Genomic DNA, 26,183 nt, shown 5'->3' with positions numbered 1-26,183 from the left:
TTTTCTTTTTCTTTTTGTCTTTTGTAAATCTGCTGAATTGCTTTCCACGGGAGAGCTGCATTCATCTGTAGAAATGAGTAAACATCATGAGGGCGTCCGCGAGGACGAGCCGGAGACGGGATGGCGACGAATCACAACAGGAGCTTTGGTACGCCTGGCTGCGCTCCAGTCCGAACCCACAACAAAAAGCCGGCGCTGTGGACTCAACTTTGCAGACACAGTTTAAAAAAACAAAAACAAAGCCAGTGCTATTAGAAATAGTTAACATCACAGCAGAGGTGCTCCTGTACATAGCACCATAGATAACATCAGAAACTTCGGCCTCTAAGTAACAGCGAGCCCTCGCTCAATATGAAAGAGACGAGTCGTAAAACTTCATCCGGCGCCACTCTGTACGCTCCGCAAACACCGACAAAAACAACATCGCAAACAAGACAAACGGCAAAACAGTCTGCAGTGAATCGGTACAAAAAAAAAAAGAAGAACTGAATGCAAATCCTTCATTTCAGAGTAAAAGATGAACGAATATCTTAGATGGCTAGTCTGTGTGTAAAACACAAAAGGCCCACTGAACCACTCAGTGAAAAAATCACAATGTTCTAGTGGGAATGGCTGCTTCTGGACAGGCTTTGACTGGACCACCGAGACTTGAACAGTAAGTTGACATTCTATACAAACGCTATAGCTAAAAAAAAGAAAGATAAAATGTGAAAATGTTTGATTAAAACTTATTCATCGTTACAAAGACAACTGCTTTCTTTTTTTTTTCTTTTCTCATGTACAAATTCTGCTTGTTCCTTACAGAGCTGTGGACGGACGGATGATCAGGAGGAGCGGGTTACACAAAAAGGTTATAAAGTGCTTGAGATAAAATGTTTATAAAACCACTCAACGCTCTTGTTTTCACTAGTGGAAAGCTGCTTCCTGTCCACGATTAATTGGTAAAAACTACCAACACATTGAAATGAAAAAAAAGAAAAAAACTGAACACAACACGTACATGAATGTTTAAAAATTCATCCGGAAAGCTTTTACAAACCTACTGATGAGGCCGAAACATGACAACACTGCATGGCGTCCCACAAAAAGTCACGTTATTCAACAGGCTGAACCTGATTTGTGATTGTGTAATGTTCCCCTCTCACCCAATTAATTTCACACTACATCTTAATGAGAAGTTTTATTTCTTTTTTTTTTTTTCCATAAGCATGGGTCAGTTAGAGGCATCAGGGTAAACCAAAAACAAATTTAAAACTCCAAATTCAAAAAGGAAAAGAAAACAAAACAGTTTTCAGCCACCCATCACCTTTATTATGGTAATTCTGCTTTAAAACTCCAGTTGACAAAGTATGACCAGCATGTCTGGTAAGCAGCTAACATCAGGCTAGCTAACTGAGCTTGAAGTAGCTGGACCGGCTGGGAGAAGCCTCCAATACTTTATTCCTCTCTCTTACAAATAAAAACAAACCATTTCAGGCTGCTTGGACAGATTTCCAGTCATAGTGTAGAAGCTAGAGAAGCACCACCTACATCTTTCAATAAGCTAAGACTCTTTTTAAATTACAGCCTGAATGGTCCTCAGAATGATGAGGTGTAATATTCTGCTGCTACTAAATTTAGAAGGTGGCTGGTCTGTGTTGTTGCTTAAGACTAGATAAATTAATAGTAAAAAGACATATTAATTTAGAAGCAGTTTGAATATTTGTTTTTAAAAGAAATTCATTTTTGTATAAATACTGTAAAAACGTGACATTCAAGGTTGTACCGTGAGAATCTCATTCCTTCCCATGCCTCGTTCAAGTAAAACCACTGGTAGCTTTGTGCTTCTGTCCTCCTCTTTAGAGACACTACAAATGCAGAACAAATGCATACTAGCAAATATAAGAAATAAAAAAAAAAAACACGTCCTTATTCTCAAAGAAATTAGCTTTTCGACTTACATGGATTTGTAGACGTGCAAATCCGAGGTTTGAGGAAAATTGCGAGAATTCTTCAAAGCCAAAAACTAAAACCAAAGATGTCTTCAATCATGAGCCGTTTTAGGAACATTACATTTAAACCTAAAGTTTCCCGATTGACAGACTGAAACCCTGAAGTGAAATGAAACCTCAGAGTTCACACATTCACAAAATGAGATTCAGCCTTTATCCAGAGCATCCGACAATCCATCCCTATTCCGCACGATGTTTCCAAGTGGCCGACATTCTTTATCCCATCCCAGTTCTTTTCTCCTCCCACACCTGGCGGGTTTGTTGCATCATCTCTGAGGCTCACATCATCTAAACACAGAACAAAAACACTGCAGTTCTCTTTTTTTTTTTTAACATTAATGCATCGAGCAGTTACTCCGGGCCTCGTTAACTTGCAGGATGGGTAATTACAAAGGTGGATTCAACAATTCAAGAGTAATGAACGATAGCTAAAACGAATAATGAATTAATAATGACCTTTTAAAAATCATGTCAAACCTCATAATTTGGGTTTTTAGTAAAAGGGCATATTATTAAGCATTAAGATTTTATGTTTGTTTTCTTTTATGGCATTGGTGCAAAAACCAACACACCACCTTTGCCAATTTGATGAAATGTAACTTTTAAGCCACACGTGTCCCGACCCGTCTCATTGCTTCTGCAGACTTTCTAGGATGTCCTCGATTTTATCCATGTCAGACGTTGCAGAAATGGTCGCCTGCATCTGATTCTGCAAGCTGCTCTGTATCTGTGTCTGCAGGCTGGTCTGCATTGGAGTTTGGGTGTTTGACTGCAGTGCATTTTCTAGGCTGGTCTGCATTTGTGCCTGCAGAGTGTTTTGCAGATTGCTGTGCATGCTGGGCGAGGCCTGCGGCATGGGCTGATCCAGCAGAGGCTGCATGTGATTGGAGTTCTGGGCTTGGGTCTGAGCAGGCAGGTTCGGTCCAGAAGAACTCAGCAACTGGGATGAGTCTGAGAGACAGAGAGAACAGGGTCATTTACTGTGAATGAAGCGGTTTTAATGCCACAGCTCTAACTGGGGCATTAAAACGCCTCGTTCTTAAAAGCTTCATGAAGTTCAGGTAATTCTGGTTTAGAGCGGTGATTTTGTAACGCAAGGCGTTTGAGGTAATGCGTCCTTCTGACCATCTGGGTGTGTCGAACGTTTCTGTCTCAAAGGATGTCCAGCATTTCACTTCTCGAGTGAACAGGGTTCATTTTGCTGCTAAGATGCAAGGCAATAATGATTCTGCTCATTTATGAAACTTTGTTGAAAAGTTTCTTCATATTTTGTTTAATGAAGATTACATTTATATTTCGGACATATTTTTCATGGCAGAAAAACATTTCCTGAGTTGCATGCAGAGTGAGTGGGCAGGGTAACACTCCTGCAGACTGGTCTGTCCTTAACCAATCAGACGCTAGGGTTCATTTAAAGAGCCAGAATGACTAAATTATGACAGGAAATGTGCAATACTTTAATACAGCACCAGGTGTTGCCAATATTGTTAATTATGATTTGTATTGTATTAATAGTTTTGGCATGTAGTCATGTCATATTTTAATTAATAATAGAACTTAATTGTTTCAAGCCATGTTGCATTTCTAGATATTTATTTACCGGATGCTCACAAAAATAAAAAAATTTCAGCTGGTTTTGCTCTCTTCAGTAATTGCAGCCCCGTTGATTTTATGGAAAAAAAAATTTAAATGCTTTTTACGTATGCACTAATTATTGTAAAATATTTAGTGCAAGATATTATTGAAATTAAAAGGTGAAGCTATTTCAAAGTTGCTTTTTTTTTTACACATCTTCACCACGGATGCCGACTACTCCACTCTAAAGAACCAAAGTGTTGGTAAGATGATAAAAAAAAAAAATAAATAAGGATTAAAACCGTCTCACCATTCTGGATGCCAAACACAAATAGGTTGGGCTGCCCCTGCGGTGCTACGGTGCCGCCCACCGCGGTCTGGAACAGCTGCTCTGGCGGCTGCTGGCCCGGGCTGGCGACCACGCCGACGCCACCCTGCACCACAAAGATGGTTGCAGTCGGAGCTGCCGCCTCGGTGTTGAGCTCCTGGGAGCCAATGGTCCCCTGCAGCCCTGACAGGGACGTCTGCGGGATGAACAGCTTCACCGGCTGACTGTTGGGAACCTGGCCGGAGCTCGGGGTCACCTGCATGGGCTGCTGCTCCTGGAACAGGCTCTGCTGTTGGTTTGCGGCGGACGCGGCGCTGCTGCCGGAGGAGCTCTGGACCTGGAACGACATGGGCTCGGCTGCGTCCGGTTGGGGGATTCCGACGCTGATGCCTGCGATGGGGGGCGCGGCTTGAGCCGGGGTGGTGAACAGTAGATCCGAAGTACAGAGGAGCAGGCCCGTCTGCTGGGGCTGAGCGATCTGGTTCTGGGGGATGGCGCTGGCCTGCGAGTGGTTTGGGATGCTCTGGAACAAGGTGCCCTGTTGGCCCAGCGGGTGCTGCTGCGGCGGCTGCTGGTTCTGCTGCGGGGATTGCTGCTGCTCCATTGGCTGGGAGAGCTGGGTCGGAGGTTGGTTCTGGAACATGGAAACGGGCTGGGGCTGGCTGGATGACGTCTCCATGGAAGAGATGAAGGCCAGCTGGGGCTGCTGCTGTGGCTGCTGCGGCTGAGGGTTGGTGGACAGGAATATGGTCGACCCCGTGGGCTGCTGCTCGGACCCGAGGCCGCCGCCAGAGAGGACGGTCAGCGTGTTCTGGAGCAGGGTGGCCTGCACCTGCTGCTGGGAGCTCTGGGTCTCGGCCAGCGGCTGCGGCGACTGGAAGAGTTGCTGCGGCGGCGACGTGTGGGATGGCGGCGGCGTCGGGAAGCTGGTCTGGATGGTGAGCAGCTCTCCCGCCTGCTGCAGCAGCGAGACGGGCTGCTGCGCCTGGGGGGAGGAGTGCATCTGCGGCTGCAGCAGCTCGGCTTGCAGCTGCTGCTGCAGCTTCTCCAGGACCTGCTGCTCCTGCAGATTGCTCAGGATCTGGTTCTGCTGCTGCTGATCCTGGAGCTGGATGTTGTTCAGGACCTGCTGTTGCTGATTCTGCTGCAGCTGCTGCTGCTGGATATTCTCCATCATCTGCTGCTGCTGCAGCTGCTGTTGGTCTTGAGGCTGCAGCATGAGCTGCTGCTGGATCTGCATGTTGCTGAGGACCTGCTGCTGCAGCTGCTGCTGTTGCTGCTGCTGCTGCTGCTGTTGCTGCAGGTTTTCAAGGATTTGTTGCTGTTGCTGGTACTGCTGCTGTATTTGTTGCTGATGCTGCTGCATTTGTATCTGTTGCTGCTGCTGCTGTTGCTGCATTTGTATCTGTTGCCGCGCCGACAGGGAGCCATCGGAGTTGCCCAACCGCAGGCTGTTCATGTTCTCCTGGACGTGCTGCTGTAAGGACTCTGCCGACGGCGCCGGGCTGTAGAGCACAGAGTTGAGCTGCTGCTGCGCCACCTCCAGCACCTGCTCCAGGGTGGTGGTGCCTCCAGCCTGCAGCTCCCTCACCGCCCGCTCCAACTGGGCCACGCCCTCATGGGGAAACAGGTCGACCTGCGTCTGCTGCGGCGGCGGCTGAGCGGGAGCCGCCATCTGAGGCATGGCTACGACCACAATGGTCCCGCTGTTATCGGAGCTCTCCGGAGAAAGGCTTTCTTGAGGGTCTCTGAGGAACTGCTGGGGGACTTCTGGTGTCACCGGGGGGATGGTGGTGTCTCCTGACACGGGAAAGGATGTGGTGGAAGAGATCTCTTGCTTTTGGATGGTGCTGAGAGACTCCAGGCTGGGAAAGACGGGGGGCGCCTGGGGAAGCTCGACGTCTTCAGGCTGCAGGGGCATCGGGCTCTCGAAAGCCTCTCCTCCTGGATGTGGGCTCGAGTTGAGCTCCAGAGTCTGCTGCACTGAGATCAGAGGGTCCGGGGATGGCTAAGTGAGAGAGAACGGGGAAAGTTAGCACCAACTGTGAGCCTGATTGAGATAAGATAAATGTTCAAACAGGAAAACGTCTTACTTTGAAAACATCTGTGGGTTGAGGGTTGCTGGAGACCTCCATGGGCGTGTCTTCCTGCCGCTTGGAAGGCTGACCGGAGCAGTCGCTCTGCTCCGAGGACACGGATTTGATCTGACCGTCAAAGATGCAGGTGTTGACCAGTGACGCTCCTTCTGTTTTGACCGTCTGGCCGCTTGAACTATCGGCTGAGGAGTGAAAACAGAGCTTAGAGGAAGTTTTAAATCTCCTGCCACCATCACACATTTCAGTTCTTTTTTTTTTTGCTGATTTTACGTGACAGACCAACACAAACACATAACTGAAAAGTGGAAAAAATGACAAGTTTTTCTGTAATTTAAATAAGTCAATAAGTAAAAAATTGAAAAGTGTGGCTTGATTTTTTTTCAGTCGGATACTTCTAAATAACATTGTAGTGAATTGTGTGTGTAAGTTAATCTCAGCATAAATACAGCTGTTCTGCGAAGGGATAAAAAAAAAAAGCACACCACACTTTTTAGATTTTTAATTGTAAAATACTGCGTGTAGTTCAGCTTCCCCTTCATACTTCTCCATCAGACACATGCGTGACAGAAGACAACCATAGAAAGCCATCTGGCTAGCTTCTGACCAGCTCATATAAAATGCTGTTTAATCACTTGCATCATTAATAGCTCATTGTAAACCAATTTAAAATGATTTGTGGAACCAAATTAAGAGTTTGTCCTTTTATTTTTGTTGTAAAGCATCTGAACAGATTCTGCTTTGCAGCAATATGAAAACCGCCGGTCCTGTGGTGGTGAGAACAGCTCACTAACATCTAACACATTGTAGCTTCACCCTCTCCCCCCACCCCCACCTTCACATATGCTTCTCTTTATCATTGCCATTTAGTCTCTTCTCTCTCTCTCTGTTCCCCTGCAGCTGCTCCATAACCTCAAGCCAAAACCTCTATTATCATTTATCCCAGAAGGAAGGTTTAAATCTAGGGTAAGAGAATAAGCCTCAGCGATCTAACTTATAAAATATACATGATCTAATTTAATCTCCGGTAAACGTCTCAGGTCTTGCTGCAGCCGTTTTTCCACTGAGCGCTCTGAGGAAGAGTTGAAACAGCTCTCATTTCTTTTGCTTTAATCACACTGCTTTTTTTTTTTTTAAAGCAAACTTCTTGAAGGCAATTCTTCTGCCCGTTGCAAATTATTGTACCCAATTTTGCTCGTTACACAGGAGAACATTGACCTATGAAACGCTAAAGAATGACACAGACTCTTAAACTTACTGAATTACTGCTGTGTGCAGACACTACAGATAAGTTATCCATGCATGAACTCTAAATGGCATCTTTATGCACTTTGCTTCTGTAAGGACATTTCCCCCCCATTTTTCCAGCTCCACTGGAGATAAAACGATCAATGATATTAATTCAGACAACCACAGAACCACATCTTTGGACCAACACGACTATTTTATACTCTTACGTAAGACACCCCTAATCTCCTGACTAAATTAGATTCATGCTTTGTAATTTGTGCATCACTAATTCATGTTTTTCCTTTCCATTTTTAAATACTTAACACACACACAGTGCCAATGTTCATTTAGCTTTTGGCTTGTAGCCTGTCGAATGTTGTTGACACTAAAATATCTACTCATTCTTGTCAAATGATCATCATTGGTATTTTTCATGGCTGCATTTAAAAGAAGTGGAAGAAAACGTATGTCTATGTTAAAGCCTGATAGTAAAAAAAGATCTGCCTAAAAACTGGTCAAAATGTGTTTTGTAAGGTTTTATGGACATAATTCTGGCACATCCCGAGAGTTTAGGTGCCAATTCATATTTGAAGGCGTAATTAAATTACTCCCAATGCTATTATTAGACACAAGCACTGAACAGAAACGGAGGGAAAACACAGCAACATGGCCCCTGACCGTTAATTTTCCTTTTTTCGCTTAGAGGCAGTTACATTGTTTTGATCATATTTGGGTTGAATTCATGCCACACATCTTACAAAAATGACTCAATAGAATAGAGACACATAGACGATGAACTATGTGAGCATGTCAAAGGCGACTGCATGGCTTTGCAGTTGTTCTACCTGATTCTGGAGTGTAGATGAAAGCCTGGGCCTCGTGTGATCGACCGGCATTGGTCATCACAAAAATCCCCACGGACACAGGAGAGGTGATRGACTGGCTGTGGAACGGAGGGACGGTCACCACCAAATGGTTCTGGAATACAAGGTCAGATACGTTAGAGACAGGCAGACACGAGTGGTACAAACATTTAAACGTACCGAGTTCTGCAGGGTTTTCATGCCCCACGCATTTTTTACGATTGTCGTACTTTCAATCACAAACTTCAAAGTTGGGATTTCATGTGACAGACAAACACAAAGTAGCACATGACTGTCAAGAGTTAGAACAATTGTTGATGCATTTTTTTGGGGGAGATTTCTTCCAGGATCACTCAGAATTACCGAAGTAGAGGGGGGTGAATACACAAGTTTATGATACCTTTTGTTGGTTTATCACATAAATTTCCCATCAAACACATTGAAGTTTGTGGTTGCAATGCAAAGACATGAACACATTTGCGAGGCACTGCATCTCGGATTATTAGTTTGCACATACCTGATGAAAAAGGTCCGTATCAATCTTCGCCTCAGCTTGCCAGGAATTGTCGTCTACGGAGGAGAGAGGAAATAAATAGTTTTTCATTTTTGTCATTTGTTTAAAATGCAAACAGAAAAGCTCAGAAATGGGAAAACGAGTCCCATTAAACTGTCCTTAGTACCTGCGATGTTCTCCTGAAATATGACTTTAGTTCCTTTGAGGAAGTTCTTTCCAATTATAAAAACCTCCTCGCCTCCTTTCACCGAGCCGCTGTGGAGACTCTTCTTCAGGATCTCCGGGAGTCCAGCTGGCTGGGCTGCATGGAGACAGAGTCCAACAATAAGATTTTAGGATGATATTCATAACTTAATCATGAATATCATGATTAATGGTCATGATTAAGTTAAAAAAAAAAAGCCTGGCAACTCACTGCAGAGGATGGGTGATGAGGGGACCTGCAAGGTGAGCACCGAGCCGTCGGGTTGGGGGATGTTGACCCTGAAGGCCAGCCTGGCTCGTGTACTTTTCTTCTTGGATCCCGCCACGCCGATTCGTGCCTCCACGTCTGCGTTACGCAGCTTCAAAATCCCCACGCAGTCCACACTGCAGACGCAGCACAGAGGAGGAGAAATAAGCCCTGCGTACTTCGCATAAACATCACGAGCCTCTGTGTGAAATAAAACAGTCTTTTCTTACGCCAGCGTCATGTCGTTGCTGGGTTCCAGAGGGATCTCTATAACCGTTGTGCCGTCTATGTCCACCTCCTTACAGGCGGTGGTGTTGCGTCCCGTTACTCGACACGCCTGATAGAAACCGTGAGGCTTCACTCTGCCCGCGTCGTTGGCAACAAACACCTGAAGAACCACTGGTTCACTGATGCCTTCCAACTGTGGACAGAGCGTTAAAAAAATAAAAAGAGAAAATTAAGCGAGTGGGAACGCCAAGCTTCCTACGTATTCCATGTTTGATTTAGATTTAAATATATAAAAGAAAAAGTAAACCGAATAAGAAAAGTCTGAGGACTTTATTCTTTAAGCCATTTTTTTTAATGATGCCATCCACATTTGACCAACTCGATTATTTTGGCATTGACGTCGCTTACAGAACCCAAAGATAAATGTAAACCTTTAAAAATACACTAAAGAGACAATTTCGCCGTTTTTTTTTTATCTCAGGGCAACATTTTACATTTTTCCTGTGGTTCCTAACCATCATTATTAACAGAAACAGATGGCCGAAATACAGAATTACCATCAGGACGGTCATTAGTAGTAATTCAGGATAATAGTTTAAGCATTTTTCAAATCCTTTCTGGTTTAAGACTCAAGACTGAGGATGTTTGGGGGGGTCAAACCTTGACAGTTGGGAATCCTTGCTGTGTGCGATCTTTAACTGAACCTCTGCTGCCCTCCGTCAGGTACCGGGCTCGGTGCTGGGTCTCTGGCTGCACCAGGATCTTCAGCTCCTTCCCGTCACTCCTCTGAGGAAACTGGGCAGACAGCGAGCCACTTTTCACCACAGTTCCTGAATCGAGAGAGCTGCACCACAAAAGGACAGATTCAATCACTGCAGCACAGAAAGAAAAATGAATAGCTTCTATTGTACTGCTACAAATAATCAAAGCCAACGTGGTCATCACAAATGAAGAAATAATAAGGTTTGAAGACGGTCCACACCTCGCAATTGAGCTGGTCTTGTCTGTGCTCAGCTGGGAGAGGACAAAGTGAGGACCCTTGGCGCTGTCCGCGTCAAACACGTCCATGCTGTCCTCCGGAGGGGTCGGCTTGGGGCCCGGTCGCTGGCGGGGCGTCCGTTTCCTGGATTTGCGTGGCACCTCCGTGTTGTCGTTGTACGAGACGGAGCTGATGATGCTGAAGTTGGACACGGAGTCGTCAGCCCACATGCTGCTGCTGTGCTCCGAGTCCGGACACGCCGCCGCGGCGACGGCGGGCTCCTCTTGGCACGACATTTGGCTGTCGTCGAACAGATCTTCGGGCGGCGGCGATATGCTCAGCACGGGCCTCCGCTTTGACGGCGTGTTCTGCAGCTGCTGCACGCCCAGCCCCGACAGCACGCCGGTCCCTCCGTCCCCGCCTGCGGTGCTCGCTCCGCCGCCTCTGCTGGGCGCCGATCCGGTCGCCTCCATGCCTTGCATCTCTGACGCTCCTTGCCCATCCGCTCCCGTGGAGTGGAGGTGCTGAGAGACCGTGAGGTGGTCTGAGGAAGAGGTAGAGAGGCCCATGGCCAGGGAGGAAGAGGCAGAGGGGCTGGAGGTGGAAGAGGTGGCATCTGCAGTAGCACACACAGATGGAGTTAGCACAGATGTTCAGCACAGAGCAGGCTAGCAGTCCCATTCAAGCAGCTGAATTTGTGCATGATTTGTTCCGATTTCCCCTCTTCCCAACTCTAATTTCAACAGACCGGTTGTCGGTTTTACACTCTCACTGTGCATGCGAGAGCTGCCAAGCATTGATCAAATAATCTGAAGTTAAAGTTGAGAAGGGTACTATTGGTCCCACAATGTTTTTCTTTTTTTTTGTTTGTTTGATTCCTATAAAAAAAAAAAACCCTCCCAATTAAAAAAAAAAAAATAAATCAATGTGACAAAACTGACATGCTTTGTTTACAAAAACAAAAGCAAGCTACAAATTGTTACATACACATTGCCAGAAAGAAACAGAACAAAACCTGGTCAAACTTTCTTGTACAGCCAAATTTTGCAAGCTGGATAAATGTGGCGCCAAATTAAAAAAAAAATAATTAAAAAAAATAAAAGAATTGCCAGGGTTACATCACAGTTTTGTGCAATGTGCATTCAAATAGAAAAAACAGTAGAGTTTGTGCATGCCAATTGGAAGATTTGGTTGGGACTGAGCGTAGCCATGGAGACAGAATAAACAAGCCTCTGACCTATGGAGCAGTGAACTGCAGACCATTTTATATGCAGACACTCCCTGCCTCAGAGGGAACTTCCTGCAATAAAAACGAGACAGCCAATGAGCAACAAGAGAGCTGATCATTCAAGACTCAACTTCTGTCAATCACTAAATTGGATGAGTGAATACACTGAAGGAAGGAGTAGCTTTGGAGGTCGACCGTTTACAGACACCTAAAAGCATGTGCGCTTTGTTGTTAATGACGATCTGTGAGACGTTACAGTAGTCATGCTTTTGATCAGCGCTGCTTAGGGGCAGCTAGGCCAGACAGGACAGTGATAAGGTGGCATTAAAACAAAAAGCCCTCCCTCCGACACGACTGCCGGCMGAGTTAGTTTGCTCTTCACGTCAGACTCTGTTAGAAGATCCCTCACAGCTGCAGGTGATGTTGGCAGCCCTAAAACCATGATCTAAGATCAGACTGTTTTTATTCTGGTTCGCTAAAACCTTGTAAAAAATAAATAAAATAAAAAAATACAAACGAGTGACTGCCAAGGGGCAACTTGACGGTTTCATCGAAAGTAAAAACCTTTATGTTTATTCAAAAAGTTGGGAGGAAAACTGTATAATTTAAAAGAAAGGGTATCGTTTCATTCAAATAAAATAAAAATATACAGGAGCAGAGGATTTGCTTTTATGAACTGCTAAGCCATCTAATGTACGCTTAGCACAAAAAGCTCTTTGTTACGATCCTTGTAAAAAAAATWAAAATAAAATAAAAAATCTTACACCGCTAGAAAACCTGTTTATGTCCTTTTAAATGGCTCCATATCTGTAAGGATTGAGCAGTAGAGTCAAGTATGTCTGTAAAATCTTGAAAACATTTCTCAATCCCTCTTTGATAAAGTCAAACTGCTTATTCCGCTTTAACTGTTGTTTGATGTAAAATAAATAAATAAAACGACAATGGAAATTTAACAAGTCATTCCTTTAACAAACAGTCAATGGGTGACTGTTTGCTATCCATTGCCAGGCTGTTGCTGCCAGCCCAACAACTTGGCACCACGTTTACATTCTGATCACACACTGATGTTGGAAAACATCCCATTCCTTAGCCAGCATATGGTTTAAAAACAAAACAGCTAATGTGGTTGTGTTGGTCATTCTGTCAGAACCAGTTCACCCAAGTAGGTGTACGGTTGACCAGCAGACAAGTCATCCCAAGTGTCATCATTGTGGAGGGCAAGACTTTGGCACTTATTAGTGGACATGTGGGATGACCAAATCTCACCTGGTTAACTCTGTGTGGCATTAGCCCGACAATGACAAGTTTTGTTTYATTAGCGAGAGATGCTGCCCCTCGCCTCCACAAAGTAATTTTGTAATTCTCAGACATAAACAGGCTTTCTGTGGTTATAATGTATTGCCAAGAAGCATTTTTACAAAGAAATCATAAACTAAACACACATTTCATTACCATTTGTTCCAAGTTTCAACTGTCTATATACCGTTGAGCAAACCCCCCCCCCAAAAAAAAAAAAAAAAAAAAAAAAAAGTAGAAGCATTAAAATGTAGATTTAAAAAATAAATAAATAAATCAGGGAAACGGTAAAGAACATCTCATTCCAAATGTTACCATGCTTTTAAAGTAAGCACCAACTGGAACAATTCACAGGAGGACAGGTTATAATTTATTCTTAACAGCAGTCGCAGTAAATTAGTCACTGAGACTTGCATTTTATAGCTGATGTAAAAAAGAATACATTTGATGTCTGTCTAAAAGGAAACTCAATGATCTTTATCTATTCTTCAGTTTCCGTTTTAAACAGAGGAGAACTTACGGCATACATCTTAAGGAAGCCCAAATATATCATTACCATAAACTATTATGCTCGTATTTTGAAAGGGCCAAGCATTCTTGTTACTTGATAGAAATTTCAGGGAAAATCTCAAATTGTGAAGTCTAACCAATTAGAGGTATTACATTGGATATAACCAGTAATAAATAAAAGCAGTGTGGAATCATATAAAACAAAACCTAAATAACATGGTTGCATGATCGTGCACATCTTCTTAATTGTAGGCACRTCTGCCTACAATTAACCAATGCATCTCTTTTTCTGACCATTTCTGACAAGCCCTGGCCTGTAGCAGTATTAGTTCTACATCTCATGTATTCTTCACGTGTTTGGGCTTTGGGGTGGCAAGCTGGAAGTTTTTTTTCTAAACAAAACCCATCAACTTCTGGCCAAAATGTGCAAACACAAATTATGAAGTCTCCCAAAAGAACACTACGCAAACAGTGAGACGTGGTAGTGGTTTTTGTCTGGTTCTCTTCAGGATTGCCAGCACAAAACCTTCTGGTTTCTGTTAGAGGGCTTAGGATGAAGAGAAATGTCGTCTTTTAACGCATCGATGAAAGCAAACATCCGAAACCATCGAAAGAAAGGATTCAAAAGAGTTAGAGCAAAGTTTTGGAAAGGCTCTGGATCTGCAGATGCTCCCACGATCCGACAGATCTGAACAGTGTTTGSAAAGAGGACGTCAGGATGTACCACGCTGATCCACTCCCACCCAGATACAGTGTAATAAAATCAAAAGAGGCTTTGAAAAAAGTATTAGAGGGTGTGCACACTTAAACAAACATCTTATGTTACTTCCCAAAAAAAGAAAGAAAAAAAAAGATTTCAATTGAGTGGTACAGGTTACAAATGACCTTAAAAGTGGAAAAAAGATATGAAATGATCTCTTAGTCTCACTTTTTACATCACAAAACCTGAATCGTGTTAACAGAGTTATGTAGATTTTTTTTCCTATCCACTAGTAAGGGAAGTGTTGATTGTTAAAACCCCCCGTAGGTACCAGCTCATGACTCCTCTGGGCTCAAACCTTTGAGTTTCAGGAACAAATATACAAGACCTCCGAGTCTGGCAAGATGGATTATTTTAGTTGTATTATGATCTGGTAAATGTAAAGCAAATCCAGCTGCTTCAAAAGCTAAGTATTTCCCATGCTGCTGCTAAGGCAGTGCCATGCATCAACTCTATTCAAGACGAATGCAGCCATGGATCTGAGACGTAAACCAATCAAGGAAAGCAGCTTTTATGGGCGAAATAACTTCCCAACGGTGTAAATAGCAGGCATCACGGAATAAGCGTCAACTTGGTTTTAAATACAACGGCTTCATCATCTAACCAAAATACCAAAACTCTGAYTTTAAACAGCAGCTCAAAAACTAATTCATGACATTCTGTCTTTTGCTAGAAAACCTAGAATGTCACACTTTASTTACAGTAATAGGCTTTTGGAGCAACAACAACAAAACAAAAAAAAAAACCCAACAGGCCCAAGTGATGAATTGAAAAGACAATTGTTCAAGATATTTTCTAATTTGACTGGATAATATCAATAAGAATTAATTTTAAGTACCACCTTGGTAGCCTTGTGATGCTACATCACCACCAAACATATTAAAAATACRAATACTTCACTAAAATATAGAGGTTTATTCATAACTAATTTGGCCTCAGATGAAAGGGTGAAGTTGCCCCCCAGACAATCACAAGGCCATAATTGCTGCTTCGCCCCTGCTGACTTGGGGAGTAGATTGGAACAGGAAAACTGATCCCAGGTCAGGGTTTTTCCTTGGCTGGGTGGATATCTCACCTGAGGCCAACGTTGCAGAGGGGGGAGGTCCCGCCTCTCCCCCGCTCTTCTGGCTCATGGTGGGTGGGTCTGTCTGKGTGGACGACGGCTGAAGCTGGAGCTCTTTGGGGAGGAGGTCATATACTGACTCTGCCATAAAGGGTGAGCAGGAGAACATGCATTAGTTCAGTGGAAAGAAAAAAAACATGCATCAGAATGTCCATCATAGAGCCRTGTGACTGGAGACGATAAGGCTGCACTGCAGGCTTGGGTTAAGACCGTTTTAAGATCAATAAGGGAATTGAAAACTATTTTCACAGAAAATATGTCTGCAGATAAAAAAAACAGCAACAAAAAACCCCCCATACAAACAAAAATTTAACTGCGTCTCACTTTTCTGGCAGTTAATCCAAACTCAGTTTATTCCCAAGATAAGAATCAGTACAACATCAAGGTTTCCCCCAGAAAACCTGCTAAGCCTGGTGGTTGGGTACTAGTGCAGTCATTCATCCAGCAGCCCTTTGAGTCTTTTGAATTTAAAAACGTTTAAAGTTGACGTGGAATTTGAAAATATCACTTGATAATTATGTGTTATTGAAAGATTGGAAGATTAATACCTGAACACCAACTACAAAGTCTTAAAAAAAKAAACATTTTAAAAAGACTTAAATAAGTAATGCTTAGCCTGGTGGGGGCACAAGAAAAAGACTGGTGGCCCACCAGACTTTTAATACACTGGGGGAAACCCTGAAKACAAAACCTAGAGGGTTCCTACATATTTCATTATATGTCAAAATGTCACTTTTTGCAGATCAAAACCTTCAGAGTTCACACATAAAACTTTTTTTTTTTTTTTCAAAAACCAAATATTTAGAATAATTTGTGGCATGAATTTCAAATGCGTTACTTTCTTTAAATATGGAACCTGCTATAATGGGATAGACAGATGACTGGATGGACAAACCGAGGGACGACRACAGATGGARAAACAAATGGACAAAAGACTGGATGGACAGACCTATGGGGAATAAGTCTGGAAAGACAAACATTTTTCCATAAGCTCTATCCATACCTGAAAACACTTGAMACATACGCCACATTTTTCTGTAACGCAAACTGATTGAACCCTGTGGATCCATTACTGAAATAGAAACCCTACAGATAACACTAACGCAACACTGATAAACTAAGCTAGCCTCCTGCAGTGCAACAACAGCAGAACAGACACAATGATATTTGATTCGAGCATAATTCCTAGTCGAAATGTCCAACCTCTGCAATAACATGGAATTAAACTACATTTGCTGGCTGATAAACACATCAGTCTGCAATTCGGTTGCTAAGAAACAGGCACCTATCAACACTATGACATGGATATTTCAGCCGCGCGCTGGGAGCGGGCAACATGTGTAGTAGTCATCCGACACTTGACACCGGCAACATCTCAACGCTGACAGGAGACTTGATCTCACACTWCTGTGACGTAAACGACGGACACATCACCAGTCATGTTCACACAAAGATCCACACAGTTCAGACGCAGGAAAATATGAATGTTTTAAAAACAAAAGCCGACGCCGTTTTTTTAAAAATCAAGCTTGTTCATGGCGCGCTTGCTAATGCTTGGGCTCCAATAGGTAAACCCCATTATAACAGAGCAGGAAGGGGGTCATGAGAGGACCACTTGGCTTGAAAGCCAGAAATCAAGATCAGATTTTTATTAATGTTTWTTGGGGATAATTAAGAAATCTTGACAAGTCTGCTACCACTACAAATAAATGAAATTTAATGGGTGAAACTACTCGAAATATGACTATCAAAAATACTTTTTGAAATTGCTAAAAGCTTTATTTGTGTAAAGTAAGTGTATCTTTGTTTCTGCATTCATTGCAGATTAACTGTCGATCCGACATGACCTCAGTCTAAACTATAATGACTGGCACAGAGGAGCTGAAGTCTATTGCATGTGCGCTCAAACATGCACAGAAGCTATTTGTCTGYTGCAGCAGCAGCCAGAGGAACAAAAATCTTCATTGTAACACAGAACATGTGCAGTAGCAGGAACTCGATATACTTCAGTGGAACAACAGAGGGACATCACATGAGAGGGACCAGAATGGCCGTTTATCCTGTGATCCGTCGTAGGAGGAGGTTCACGGAGATTAGGTGACTTGGATTGACCTGATCAAAATGACTCCACGCTGGGTTAAAGCCGGTCCTCTGCTCACAAGTGCATCACCATTTTGATTTTATTGTCAGACGTGTGTGATTAGGAATGAGTACAAGACACAAAACAGGCCTATTAATTTATTCCAATTGGGATTAGTGTACGTAAAGAGTTAGATATAGTAAAGAAATTTCTAACCAAAAATGCTCAAATCAGTTAAATATAAAACATATTATTCAAAAAGTGAATATACTAGTCAGTCTAATCATTTAGTTCACACATATTTTAACCACAATGCAGCACATTATGGAATTTCTTTTTCAAGCATTAGATCAGGGGTCCCCAAACTTTTTCCTGTGAGGGTCACATAACTTTTCCCTTCTCTGGTGGGGGACCGGAGTCACTTTGTAGCAGAAAAGGTGTGACGATTGCAGGAGTGCCTAAATGTAAAAATGTATTGTTTTCTAGAAAGCACAATCAAATAACCCTCTCTGGGTTCTTCACAGAACAAAAGTCAGGAAATAAATAATAACACTATTAATGAGATAAATAATAACCAAATAACTCTCTCTAAAAACACAGTCTAGTAAAGTTTTTTCCTGGAAAAAAAATCCAGGAAATAACACTATTTATGAAATAAATACCGTATATGAAAAAAAAAAAAATCTATATGCTCTCAGGTATTGTTCAGGGGGCCGGACCAAATGTGGAGGCGGGCCGGATCCGGCCCATGGGCCGTAGTTTGGGGACCACTGCATTAGATGTTTCGAGGGGACATGATRGCATCATTGTGGTAGTTCCTGCTGGTTTGGGGGACGTTTTGCATGCAAACCAACATTTAGGTTTATGATTGAAAAAGCTCAATTGAAAAACCTAAAATCTCATCACTTTTCTAATCCAACCATCTCTATTTGAACAGGAAAGTCTTGGGACCACTGATACACATGCACAGCTTGTATTAAATACAGAATTAATAGAATAATAATAAATGGAGCAATATGCAAAATTCCACTTGCAGACACTGAAACTGCAAAGAGAGGTTTACCATCACAGATTAGGTTGCCTCTATCCATGAATAGCAATACTTAAATCAGGTGACCAGTGGTAGCATATGCAAACATTGTTTAATCCATACAAAAGTCTGTAAAATGTTGAACCATAACAGCTTTACAGTGATGGAGAGCATAGATACTGGCTGTAATTGGTTTAAAAAATTCAATCTAATCCTCTTCAGACCTGATCTCTGAACCTCATGTCACTAAGACTTTATTTACAKTAAAACAATGGATTTAAATGTCCCATTGAGGTGGCGACTCAAAGTGCTAAAAATCAGTTATCTTTACAAGATTTCTAATAAAACCAAAACAAAGGTGATGTTACTCAAACRAATTTGCAGTCGTGCCCAATCTGCAAGAGAGAAAATAAAAATGCCGTCTAGTAAAGTTTAAATTGAGATCAGTCATAACAGTACTCTGCAACAGAAAAAGTCACCCAGGCGGAGGTTTGACTTCAACCTACACCGAGAACAATTAAATTATGTCATCTCATAGTTATGTGCTGCTCACATTACGCATGCCTCAGAGGTCCTGCCAAGAGACAAGGGCATCGGTCRGTTTCTATTCTTTGCAGCAGGGTTGCGGCTACGTTGGGGAGAACTTGGATGAAAGGACAAACCAAAAGGCTATGTTTTAGTTGCAAATAAAAAAATAAAAACACAAATAGCAAGAATTTACTTTGGTGCAAAGTTATAGTTGCCTCGCAAAACAAAAGTGCAAGTCAGGGTGCAAAAAAAACAATGCACTTAAAAAAAAAAAACTACAAAGAATGCATTTTCTTTAAACTATTCACCTTGGGTTTTTTTTTTTTTTAACAAAAAATAGAGTACAGGCTGTACTTTACTGTACAGTTATCAACCCCATTTTTGTCAACAAATAATATTAAAATAACCAACTATATAGGCTGAGCTGTAACCAAAAGACTCAATGAAAACAAACCAGCTGTACTCTTGTGACAACAGGAACCAATTTCATCTCTAATTACTTCACATACTTCCTTCTATTCACTCTGCAGTTTTAGTTTTAATCCTCTATTGTTTGAAATTGTAATCTCTTAGATTTCTACAAAAAAGGGATTCGTTTCCCACAAACACATCTGACAAACGCTTTATTTTCCCTGAAAATAAAMTACCACCAAGATGGACTAGTAGTAATACTTAAAAAAAAAAGTGCAAATGATTTTACCTGAACACTTCTGTSTCTTGTTGGAGCTGAGAGAAAACAACACTGGTGCCTAACTGCTGCAAACATCCAGTTGTGGGTGGGTTCTCAGACTGATGGCCTCCACGTTTAGAAACCGATTATTACTGCCAATGTGGACATTACGTTGAGTGGACAGTCCACCATATCATTGTCTTGGTAAGCAAAACTGGAAAGAAAAATGGAGATAAACTCCATGAAGATCTTTTTTTCAAATCTAATGGTGAAGAAAACTTCACTTAGTAGTCGGTCAACTTGGACCAAAGACTTTTCATATACAATATAAAAAAAAAAAAAACAAAAAAAAAAACAGACCAAGTGATCATTTGTTGCTTTGACATAATAGTGTTGACTAAAAAGCTGAGCGCAAAGTTGGGTCAGAACATCAATCTTTGAATCTAGACGTACCACTAAAGAAAATACATCCTCATTGGATCRACTACTGGGAAATCTGTAGAGATGTCTACTGACAATCTGGTGTTGGCTGGTTTCTAAATTGATTGTGAAACAATCAATTTATAAATATCATAAGTAGGCCCTATGATATTTATAGGTCCTTGTTATTTCACTATTTTGTACCCACTGTAATTTTGGCCATCTTCTGCCTCATTTTTCAGCCACAAAATGGTCCCGTCCCACTATTGGACATTTTGCATCCCCTTTCACAAACAGCAATTTAAAGTAGTTTCTATATGTTATACTTGCTCTACTGTGAGGAAATTGGCTTATGTGACTACAATATGTAATATGGACACATGCTTTACTTTGATCAGCGTCTATAATCTCATTTCTCAACAGTCAACTGGACCAAACGGAGATCAGAATCGTTGCCAGAGGAAATAAACAGTCTTAAAATAAAATGTGAGATTTAAGCATTTYCAGGAGTATTTATCTCCATAATTTATAAAAGGTAAAGCCACACATCACCTTAAGTACACTGATTTGGTTTACATGTGCCTAAACCAGTATGGAGCCACATTGATTTGTGAGGTAGGTATTCTATAAATGGAAACGTGAAACGGCTTTAAAGGCAGGAAAAACTGCAGTCAACAGATCGGAGAGAATTTCAAACATGTTTGCTTCTTCACTGGTTTTGAATGTGATTTTCTTTTTTCATCCGTCTCACTTTGAGCCAGGAGACAAATAATGAAAAAAAAAAAAAAATGTTAATACCAAGCAGACCTAGAGAAACCTAGGACTAAACGGTCTGCGTAGCCAGCCGTCTTCCCTATACATACACCAAGTCTCTAGATATTTCGGATAAGCACTTCTGCTACCTAGATTCCAACACGTACTCCCACTCTGATACTCACCCAGTTACTGAGATATAAATAAACAGTTATGTTGTCGAGTGTGACCATATGGCGGTCTCACCTAAACATTTCAGGGTCACAGAGCTTTCTGTTGGCTCGTGGAAGCCAGGACAGATGTGGCACCAGCAGGCAGGTTCAAGTTTTGTTGGGTAACAACACCAAGCTTTAAGTGATGACAAAATCTGGGACAGGCTTAAGACAGCAGCTCTTAACCCTCGCAGTGGGGGTTTATGAAAGCACGTTTATTTCATAGGGGACAAAAACGTTGACTGATTTCTGAAATATCGATAAATGTTTTCTAAAAAAAAAACAAAACAAACAAAAACAAGACAATAGAATTACTTGACTTTTTTGGCATCCCATAGCAAAGAGATGAGCTGTGAGGAGACAGCTTGTGGAAGTTGTAATGGCTTTATGGTGTGAGAAAACCTTCACTGTGATGCTGAATGTTTAACGTTGAATGAATAAATCCAACAAATCACCAAAAAGATGTGCAGGAAAATATGGAAACAAGATTGAAATCCAGCAGTTTTTCAGTCTGAAAACTACACAAAGAACATATACAAGCAAAGCAATGTGCAAGAACACACAAATGTTAAAAACTGAGCATCGTGTGTGTTTTACTAAATGTAATGACCTTATCTTTCAGAAGATACACTAAAGATACTTTTTTGTGGCTTTTTTTAAACATCGAGTAAGAAAGTCTGCCATTCAGTATGAGAGTGGAGATTTCGTGCACGCGAGGAAAAACCGCAACTCCAACATTACTGAATCAGTAAAAGCACAAAACATTACTGTGATCAGGCCTCGTGATTCAACAATATAACATTGCAAAAACAATATTTAAGAACTAGAGTCGACAAGGCTAAACCAGTTGCTAAAAACCACAAATTTTGACTGACTCAACAAACAACTCTTTGCAAATACATCACACTGTAAGCATAGACTTTATATATAGATTGTTCCCGCAAACCAGTTTTGTCATTTTGTGTGACACCATTGCCTACATTCGCATGCTGGCTCTTTGTTCCCCCTTTATGATCAACCAATATCTCGGGTTATTTGTCAAACCAATTTGTTCAATTCAAAAACTAATTGCGGTGCAGGTGCAGAGAAAACAGTTGCCAATCTCCTCATTGCTTTTATATTTGCAAGTCATGATGCTGTAAAGCAGTGGTCCTGCTTTAATAATCAACAGACAGGAAAGGCAGTAGTGTGGTAGGCTTTAGACAATAAATTAACATCAAAGCCTCTCATGAAAAACAGTCTGACATCCTTCACTAATATCTAACTGGGATTAAAGTGTAATAGAAACTCATAAAAATCACAGTGCGATTCAAAAGCAGATGCCTCATCTCAACCATGTGGTTATAAAGACATACTTCTGTTAAAACTGCCGTTGACCGATTATACATCACCAAGTAAGTTGATTAAATACAACGAAAATGTTCATTTTTTATAAATAAAGGCATCACACAAGCCGAAGGAGGCGGGGAGAGGTTTACGTAAGGCGCTATGCTTTCAATTGTGTGTCAAACATCTTCTGATCTTAATAATAGGCCATGACACATGCCAAGAAACACTCTTGTAGCTTTAATTTTAACAGTTCACACTACCCTCCTCCAAGTCTAGTGACCTGCTCCTTCTTCTGAGCACACCCCGCCCAATAWACTTTAATGTAGAGAAGCATTTCTCCTCAGATGTTGCACCAGAGTGATTCTGGTGTGTTTTGGATGCCTTGTGCAGCATACATGTCATCCACTACACCACAAACTCGAGCTGCCTAGTCAACTTTCCCTTAGGTATAAATCGACTGTTGTGGCAAGCCACTACCTTGGTTGCAACAGCGGCGGGTTGACTTCAACTCTTTCGCATCGAACAGAGAGAGAGAGAGACTGCCAGACTTTGCTTTAAAAAGCAAACTCAAGTTATATATATACATTTCCCCCCTCAACTATTTCTTGTTTTAGATCGTTATTTAACTGGATAAAATGTACACTTATGAACAACCAACGTCGGCATTCTGTGAACATCACTCAATGATGTCAGAGAAGATGCTTTTACAGAATGGAGTACTGTTGATTTCAGCCTCGGGATCCATGTTAGCATCCATTATAGTCTAAGTAGATCTTGCTCAAACATAAAAGGTCGAAACCCTTTTAGCTAGAAGGGGTTCTATGTCTGACCATTGTCTTATCGGACTCCATCTGAGTTTTATTCCTCAGACGTAAAAAAAAAAAAAAAAAGGTATCCGACAAATAATGGCTCAGAACACAACTCAGAATCTGGCAAACACTGCTTATCCAGTACGGTATTTAGTAAAGCCTTGAAATTTGCATCCTTGATTTGAGCCCAGTTGTTTAGTACTATTCTCACTATCTAGCGTCCTTACTTATGACCTTATATTTTTTAAAACCACACTGTTAAAAAATTCAGACGTTTTAATATGTCCTGTGTTGGAAAAAAAAACATTTTTAAATTTCCCTGTGTGTTTGTTGAAAAGAAAAGTAGCTAATGCTTTAAAAATCAATCAGATTAGCAAGTTAAAATATGAATTAACCTATTAGAGCAATAAGGCTTTCAATCGTCTCTGGATCAAAATATGCTAATTTCAATCAAATTCCCTCTTTATAACGAAAATAATCCAGGTCTTTATTTTAAATATGCTACATCACAAGAGTAGCCATTTTCCAGAAACCAATTCATATAATTTCTCTTGATACAACTTTCGAGATGACTGACACAACACAAAAGACCTGGAAATAAAACTTGAGCTAAATGCCAACACTGAGCTACATACCAAGCTAATCACACAAAGACATGACGAAGAGTGTTGGTCTTCATCGTCCAGCTACGCCCTCCTAATAATAACAGAGCAGTTGGCTGACACGTGTGCACCAGTATTAAGAGCCAGATTACATTTCAACTCCAGCGGGCAGTTCTATCCGCACCCTGGAGGGGCCATCAACTTCATACTTTCATTGAAACTAGAGAAATGTGGAGGAGGATAACTCTGGGTCGGCTCCACTGAGCAAACCAAAACAAAAGAGGGGCTGTCTGTTACGTTAAAACAGAAATTATAGGAATACACAGGAGTGCATTAATGCGATGCACACCATTCAGTGTTGAATGTACATACACGCACACACACACACACATACACTGTGTGCAGAATCCGAGCAGGACTTAAGTACCTTAAACCGCTGAACAATGTAGTAACAGCAAATCGACCTCACGTAGCTTTACGTTAGCTCTTAAATGAGACCATCATGATGCGAACAACCAGCTGGCACCTAAATATTAGCATGACGATAATATCTTATGATTTCAATTGGCCCCAGCAGAGAAAGGTGTTTTTTTCCACGCATGTGGCAAACAGGTTGTTGCTCTCCAGCCCACCAACCTCATAACTGTGTTAGCTCGTCCTGCTAAGAGCAGAAAAGAAGCTAACCACAGCTAGCTAGCAGCTTAACATGAGCCCTTAAGACATTCATTTTGGCTGCCGATCACATACACACAATCGGAGCCGAGACTCCACAGAAGCCTTTCTCTACCAAAAGCTTACCTTTAGAGTATAGAGATTTAGGGGAATTGAGGTCAATATCCGAGCTAAGGAGGGATATAAAATCAGAGGGCATCGCAGCGCTTCATCGAGGGGGAGGAGGAGCGGAGAGTCTTCAGTGGAAACGGAGTCGGATAAATCCTGCGCTTCAAAGGCCAAATTCCGTGCTGTACATAGTATAGCATCGAAACTGTTTCAGAGAAACCAACATAAAACTTCCAATTCCTGAAAAAAAATCCCGTTATCTACAAGGTCTCACGCTTATGAATGTGTGTGTCTTTGCTGATAGACACGTTTCGCCCAACGAACACACACAAACACACACTTGACTACTGTTGGTCGGCCCATCTAGCAGCCCCGCCTACCAAAGTGTGGGGCGCATGCGCTCTGGCTGCAATATGAGAACTCCAGCTTCCCACCAAAAGCGCATATTTACAAAATCGTGCATCTATATTCAATAAGTTATTGTATAATATCTAGGTAAATAAATTAAAGTTCATAATTCTTTGAATTATGAATTTAGCAAATACATGAAAATCAAATTAACAGCAAAAATCTTAATTATTTCCTTACCTTTTTATATAGTTGCTGAACTGCAGCACACCATAAAAACATTCAAGCTGCCACTGGTTTCTGTCAAATAAACCGTAACATCTGATTGGTTGACCTGTTTAAACCAGTCAGCGTCTGACCATTCATTTAAACTAGGATCAGTTTTAGCCCGCCCACTGCCTCAGTGCATCACTTCCTTACACCGAAAAGATCATAATATCTTATTCATAAATCATGAAATCAACAGCACGGATTAATTTAATCTGTCAAGTATATATGAATTAAACTCGATGGTGCAGGACTGACTTTGATCAGGCAAAACCATTCGTTGGAAGGTCAGGTTAACCAATCAAATGCTAGTATTTATTTCGAAAAGTATGAAACAGAAGTTTGTAACCCCCTGCTTCTCTTAGAGCAGGGGTTCTTAACCTTTTTTGAGGTACCGAACCCACCAGTTTCATATGCGCATTCACTGAACCCTTCTGTAGTGATAAATAAAATATGATTTTTTCCCCCCCAAATTCAAGACATAGGGGCTGACCCAACTAGAGTCTAGTTGGGTCTAGTTGGGTCACCCCTAGATCACTAAGTCTTCTTAAAAGGTAGAGTCTCTGAGAACAGCTTTTCAAAATATAGTCAGTGTTTTCAGCAAAGTTGAGCTGACAGGAACGACCCAAATTTGCCACAGTTTCAACAGGTTGGCCATCGAGAGAAACTGGAACCACTTTATGGTCTTGTTTAGATCATTTAATTAGCTCTACATTCTTAAGAGAATAAAAAATGTATAATAAATAATAAAGACTTTGCGGTATTCTGATTTAGTAATGTAATTATATTAGTTGTGTTACCACCCCCATGCCACTAGAGGCAGTAGCAACCCCGAAAAGATGCGACTAAGGACCAAGCTCCGCCCAGAAACGCCCCTNAAAATACTTTTTGAAATTGCTAAAAGCTTTATTTGTGTAAAGTAAGTGTATCTTTGTTTCTGCATTCATTGCAGATTAACTGTCGATCCGACATGACCTCAGTCTAAACTATAATGACTGGCACAGAGGAGCTGAAGTCTATTGCATGTGCGCTCAAACATGCACAGAAGCTATTTGTCTGYTGCAGCAGCAGCCAGAGGAACAAAAATCTTCATTGTAACACAGAACATGTGCAGTAGCAGGAACTCGATATACTTCAGTGGAACAACAGAGGGACATCACATGAGAGGGACCAGAATGGCCGTTTA

The 26,183-nt window shown here is 41.7% G+C and overlaps 1 protein-coding gene across 1 annotated transcript; it reads right to left on the bottom strand.

Moving 5' to 3' along the window:
• Positions 1-24,751, bottom strand: nfat5a (nuclear factor of activated T cells 5a). Its single transcript, XM_017305374.1, has 12 exons — positions 24,401-24,751; positions 15,122-15,250; positions 10,256-10,868; positions 9,934-10,117; positions 9,276-9,466; positions 9,010-9,182; positions 8,761-8,895; positions 8,598-8,650; positions 8,063-8,195; positions 5,988-6,172; positions 3,877-5,902; positions 1-2,942 (listed from the first exon to the last, which is right to left on the bottom strand). The coding sequence occupies exons 1-12, from the start codon at positions 24,471-24,473 to the stop codon at positions 2,620-2,622; spliced, it is 4,218 nt and encodes a 1,405-aa protein (XP_017160863.1). The 5' UTR covers positions 24,474-24,751; the 3' UTR covers positions 1-2,619.
• Positions 24,752-26,183: the final 1,432 nt, after the last annotated feature.

Source organism: Poecilia reticulata, linkage group LG6 (assembly GCF_000633615.1).
Source record: "Poecilia reticulata strain Guanapo linkage group LG6, Guppy_female_1.0+MT, whole genome shotgun sequence".
Classification (NCBI taxonomy): domain Eukaryota; kingdom Metazoa; phylum Chordata; class Actinopteri; order Cyprinodontiformes; family Poeciliidae; genus Poecilia; species Poecilia reticulata.
This window is presented reverse-complemented; position numbering and strand designations above follow the sequence as displayed.